The sequence below is a fragment of the Plasmodium gaboni genome, chromosome 6 (assembly GCF_001602025.1).
Source record: "Plasmodium gaboni strain SY75 chromosome 6, whole genome shotgun sequence".
NCBI lineage: Eukaryota > Apicomplexa > Aconoidasida > Haemosporida > Plasmodiidae > Plasmodium > Plasmodium gaboni.
Genome location: NC_031486.1, coordinates 435,940 through 442,005, shown reverse-complemented (window position 1 = coordinate 442,005; position 6,066 = coordinate 435,940). Strand labels below are relative to the sequence as shown.

Here is a 6,066-nt window from a genome sequence, read left to right as displayed (position 1 = left end):
AAAAAAAAAAAAAAAAAAAAAAAAAAAAATATATATATATCAAAATATAGATAATAAAATGGTGAAGGTGTATTAATTTAAACTAAAATATGACATATAAGGAAGAAACAAATATATATATATATATATATATATATATATTTATATATTTATATATTTATTTAATTTTATAATTCACCCATTTAGGTATTGTGCTCAGTTGTGTGAGTCTTCTATTCAATTACATCAATTTAATTACCCTAGTACCCATTTATATTATCCTGCAGTCTATATATAGCATAGGGAATATATGGTTTAATTATGTATATGAAATTGAAATACTTGAATTATTATTCTTGTGTTTTTTCTTAGTACCTTTTTGTGGAAATCATTTAAAAAAGAGATTTTCACCAACTTGTTTAATAAAATATATTTGTAGATGTTTTGTATTTAAAGTTCTTATAGGTACGAGCTTAATACGATTTAGAAATAGTGATTTATGGGGGAAATTATTAGGAAAATATTATTTATATGAAACACAACCATTACCAACAATTATTTCTTATTTATTTCATTCATGTATAACATTAAGCAAATTGGATAATATATTTTGTATATTAACAGAATGTGTATTTTCTTTTCTCCTACTTTTTCCTATTAGATCATTTAGATTAGTTGGAGGTTCTCTTATTTTTATTTATTGTATTTTAAATTTTATTACTGGGAATTCGTACTTATTTTACTTTTTACTTATTGCTCCATTAATGTTTTGTTTTGATGATAAGATATTATTAAAATTGTTTTTTTTTAAATGTAGAAGGTATGAAATCATAAATATAGTAAAAGAGAAATTGGCTAGTAAAAATAAAAGTAAACGATATTTTAAAAGTTTTGATATTTTTTATTTTACTGGTTTTAATTCTGATGATTTAGTTAAGATATATGATGCTTATTTTAATATAAAATATCAAAAAGCATATGTAGGAAAATCCTCTGCCCCCAAAAAAAATAATAAATTTAATAAATATAATGAACAATCTTCATATGATGATAATTATGAACAAGGAGATGATGAACATTATTATTATGATGATGAAGAGTATGATAAATATGATGAATATGATGAATATGATGAAGATAATTATGATAATGGTCATAATAACTCATTAAATTATCAAATTACAAAAGAACAAATACATAAGAATCAATCACCCTCAAAAACGAAACAACAACATCAACAATATAGAGCTTTAATACCTAAATCTTCTTCTAAAGAAATAAATTTATTTTATAAAAAACAAAATATATTGAAAAGCATAAAAAATGATTTATATAATACATTTTATTGGTTATTTTCACAAAATGGATTACACTATATTATAAAGAATTATAATGTATCTATAGAAATATTTATACATATTATTTGTTCTTTATTAATTATAATATTTAATTGTATTATAACAACATCTATATATCCTATTACTTCTATTTTATTTTATATATATATTGTACTTTTCCTTTCTTATATTATATTTTTATTTGGATATACAAAAAATATATTTTCACGTATTATAAGCCAATTGTCTTTATTATCAGTAATTTTATTAATTTATTCTAATCAGATATTTCTACATGGATTTGTTAATATATATTATAATAGTTTATTCTTTATACATTTCCTAACATTGTGTATTCTTTCTATGTTTTATTTAAATAATAAAAGATTCATCTTTAAATTTACTACACAATATTTCTATTTTATTCTCTTTATCTATTTTGCCTATTTTTTTCTACAAAATATTTTATCACCTAATCAAATTATGAATGCTCAATATGGCTCATTCGAAATTATGAATATATATGGATCATTTGGAAAAATAAAAAAAATCAGAAAAGAAATTATTATTGAAGGAACAGACTCAGAAAAAATTAATGATAATACAAAATGGAATACATATGAATTTTATTGTAAACCTGATAATATTTATAAAAAAATGTGTACACAATTCAGACTTCTATATAATTTTATTCCAGTCCTTTATATTGATAGATTGGATTGGCAATTTAATACACTCAGTGATAAAGAAGATGAAACCATTTTAGAAAATGAATGGTTCAAAAATTTTCTTATCAAATTATCAAATAATGATAAAAATATTCTTTCCTTATTATATAAAAATCCTTTTGATAACAAGAAAAATAGGAATAATCAAAATAAAATATTCTTAAGAATCTCTAATGCTACTTATAAATTCACACAAAATGGAAAAAAAAATTGGTGGGATGTTGTTTCATCAAAAGTTATTATAAATCCAACACAAATTCCAAAATTACCTGAACAGGTCAGGCAAAATGTATATAACATGCATGAACAGTTAGAAAATGCAAAAACAATAAAAAAAATGAATAAGGAGGAAGATAAAGATATATATGATGAAAATATGGTGAACTATAAAAAATATAACATGAGAAAATATAAAGCTATAGATCAAAATATGAATGATATAGAATCATCAAAAGGAGCAAAAAAGAAAGATATCGTATCAACAAATGAAGCAACAAAGAATGATATCGTATCAACAAATGAAGCAACAAAGAATGATATCGTATCAACAAAAGAAAGACAAAATGATGTTATTTTAAATGATAAATTTATTGGAATTGACCTGAAATATAATAATATAGCTAATAATTTTGAGCCAACTGATAAAGAAGAGGCATACCATAATTTAAGAAAGATAAAAAAAGAAAAAGATAATAAAGCAAAGGAAAGACATGAAAAAAATTTTAATGAACAATATGAAAGAGTAAAGAAAATATTAGAAGATCATAAAAAGAAACTAGAAGATGAAAATGAAATAATTAAGAAAGAAAAAAGAAAATTAGAAAACCAAAAAGATTTATTAAATAAAGAAAAACAAGAATTACAAGAAGAAAAAAAAAAATTAATCTATCAAAAAAAAATACAAGAACATAATATGTTGGAACAAGATAAGAAAATACAAGAAGAGAAATTTATGGAAAAGAAACAAAAACTAACGGAAAAATTTTTAGAACAAAAACAAAAAGAAGATCAACAAATTTTAGAAAGAAATATAAAAGAAGAACAAAATATTATGAACAAACTTAAAAAATTACAAGAAGAAAAAAATCAATTTGAAAAAAAAAAATTATTTCTTGAACAAAAAAAAATACAAGAACAAAAACTAATTGATCAAGAAAAAAAATATTTACAACAACAACAAAATAAATTATTACAAATTAAAAAACAAATGCAACATGAAAAACAAGAAGAACAAAATAAAGTAGATCAACAATTAAATGAAAAGCTAAAAAAGGAATTACTGTTACAAAATGAAGATATTATAAATAAAAAATATATATCTAATCCTATTCATAATAATAATAATTTTAATAATACTCACCATATGAATAATGTCAAAATAATTAATCATGATATGAATACTTATAAAACAAAAGAACTCAACGAACAAATAAATAACGAATTTGAAAGTGAATTGAAAAATAATGTTGAGCCATTTCCAAATGAAATTATATATGACAACGGAAATAATGAACAAGTAAAATATACAAATAGATATTTGAATAACCACTTGAATGATCATTTAAATCATAATTTTAAAAACAATAATCATAATAAATTAAATGGATCATATAATAAATCTACTCAACACAATTATTATAATCAAGACGTATCATATTTTAAACAAAACCATAATATATATAACAAATTCGAGAACAAAGAAAATAAAATAAATAATGAACAAGCTAATAATACATTACAAAAATTTACTGTAGATGAAAATATCAAATATAAATTAGATAATGCTATTAAAAATTCTTATTCTAAATATAATTTATTAAATAATTATACAAATAAAATAAATAAATTAGGTTTGTTAGATGTATATAACAAACCAAACAACTTTTCTAGTATTAGTGAATTGAATTATAAACCAAATGAAAAATATCATAATGAAAGCTATATAACAGATGCAGTTAAAGAAAATAATGAATAATAATAAAAAAAAAAAAAAAATAATAAAATTTATAAAATATAGGATATAATATTTTAACAATCATCTTCTATACTTCCATACATGTTCATATTACATTGTATCTAAATGTAATTCTATGTATCATATTTTTATATAAAAACATTCTTCTTAATAATTCATTTAATTTTTTTGTTTTTGTTTTTGTTTTTTAAATTAAAAATTTAATAAGTTTTCATATTATTTTTTTTAGATTTGTCCTTTTTTAATAACATATATATATATATATATATATATATATTTCATAAGTTCTTAAAAGACATATATTTTATGTGTTATATGTCTATTGATATATAAACAATTTGAATTTTTAAAATTCTTAATTAGTTATATAAAAAAAAATTATTACAAATATAAAATATTAAATATTAAATATACATATATATATATATATATATGTGCCTATTTTTAATTTGAGCTTTTCTCCTTTAATAAGTTCTCTCTTTGCTTTCTTCTATATTCATTATTATAAGAATGAATTTCGTTTTTTTCTTTGTCAACATTTAAATACCATAAACTGAGAGTGGAAAGGCCTAATGGTATTGCTGTTCCTAAAGAATTAAAATGTTATATGTTATTCAATTTTATTTTAGTTATATTTAAAAAAAAAAAATAAAAAGAGGAAAAAGGAGGTTTACATTTAATGTTATACATACCAATAAAATACAAATAAATAAATATATATATATATATATATATATATATATATATATAAACATATATTATATGTTTTTTATTTTACATTATTTTTAGGTACCTATTATTACACAAGTACACCAACTAAGAAACCTTTTCATATTTGTCATATCATGATAATAAGTTTTTTAAATTATCTTTTATGTTATAATCCTTTCTACTTTTTTTTAATTATAACATTAGTTAAGCCATATGATAAATATGTTTATTTTTATTATAATGGTATTTTAAATATTCATATAAAAAATAAATGCTTTTAATTTATATGGCATAAATGACTAAGTATATAAGTATGTTCCTTATTTCTTTTTCTTTTGAACGTTGAAATTAGAAGGGGAAAAAAAAAAAAAAAAATTTCAACTTATAATGTTTTATATTTTAAAAAAAATAAATAGAAAAGTTTATTTTGTAAATAAAATTATTTAAAAAGAATAACAAAAAAAAAATATATATATATATATATATATATATATATATATCCATTTATATATACATAATATTTGTATAATTAATATAATAATATAACAACTTAAATACAAAATAAAAAGGAATAATTTAAAAATGTTTTATTATAAAATGAAATATATAGTATCCATATACATTTACAATTACATGTATATATATGTGTGTGTATTAAATCCTTTCCTCCTTTTTTCTTTTCCCTTTTATTCTCATAAGAAAAATTCAAATGACATAATATCTTTTTAAAAGGATTTATAAGTATTACAAATATATATATGTATAATATTTTTTATTTGCCTTTAATTTTTCAAAAAAAAAAAAAAAAAAAAAATTTTAATTTTTAATAAATTAATTGGAGATTTTTACTTGAAATGATAGTTTTTTTATTTAGTATTACTAGATGCGTTAATTTTTGAATATAATAATGAATCTTTTGTCTGTAAAAAATAAAAAATAAATAAACATATATATATAAATATATAAATATATATATATATATATATATAACATAAAACATTTTTGTATCATTTTTCTTTTTTTATGTTTCCATTTTTACATGTGAAATTCGGTACGTTGCATAGGTTCCTAAAAGGAATGCTACTATAAAGGTTATTACAATCCTATTTGAAAAAACAAAAAAAAAAATTATGAACATGTTCATAATATTTACAATAATTTGGTATTTTTTTTTTTTTTTTTTTTTTTCATTTTGGCTATATTTATTTTATTCTGAACTGTTCATATAAAAAAAAAAAAAATGAATTTACAAAACAAACAGTTTTCTCCAAAATGATTGTATTATCCAAAAGATATACATAAAATGTAATTATATATATATATATATATATAATAT

At 18.6% G+C, this 6,066-nt stretch overlaps 3 protein-coding genes across 3 annotated transcripts in view; 1 reads left to right on the top strand and 2 right to left on the bottom strand.

The window, feature by feature from the left end:
- Positions 1 to 186: 186 nt before the first annotated feature.
- PGSY75_0613300 (rhoptry protein) lies at positions 187 to 4,019 on the top strand (the record flags this gene model as incomplete). Its single annotated transcript, XM_018784714.1, has 1 exon — positions 187 to 4,019. A coding segment is annotated over one exon (3,833 nt), but the record flags the coding sequence as incomplete, so codon positions are not given.
- Positions 4,020 to 4,463: 444 nt separating this feature from the next.
- On the bottom strand, positions 4,464 to 4,852 carry PGSY75_0613200 (hypothetical protein; the record flags this gene model as incomplete). The annotated part of the gene is made up of 2 exons (XM_018784713.1): positions 4,464 to 4,606; positions 4,813 to 4,852. The coding sequence occupies 2 exons, from the start codon at positions 4,850 to 4,852 to the stop codon at positions 4,464 to 4,466; spliced, it is 183 nt and encodes a 60-aa protein (XP_018642767.1).
- Positions 4,853 to 5,596: 744 nt separating this feature from the next.
- Positions 5,597 to 6,066, bottom strand: part of PGSY75_0613100 (hypothetical protein) — a gene marked incomplete at both ends in the record, with an annotated part of 863 nt that continues 393 nt past the window's right edge. The window contains 2 exons of the mRNA XM_018784712.1: positions 5,597 to 5,650; positions 5,770 to 5,833. Of these exons, the coding sequence (XP_018642766.1) occupies positions 5,597 to 5,650; positions 5,770 to 5,833 (118 nt within the window). The remainder of the gene's footprint in view (positions 5,651 to 5,769; positions 5,834 to 6,066) is intronic.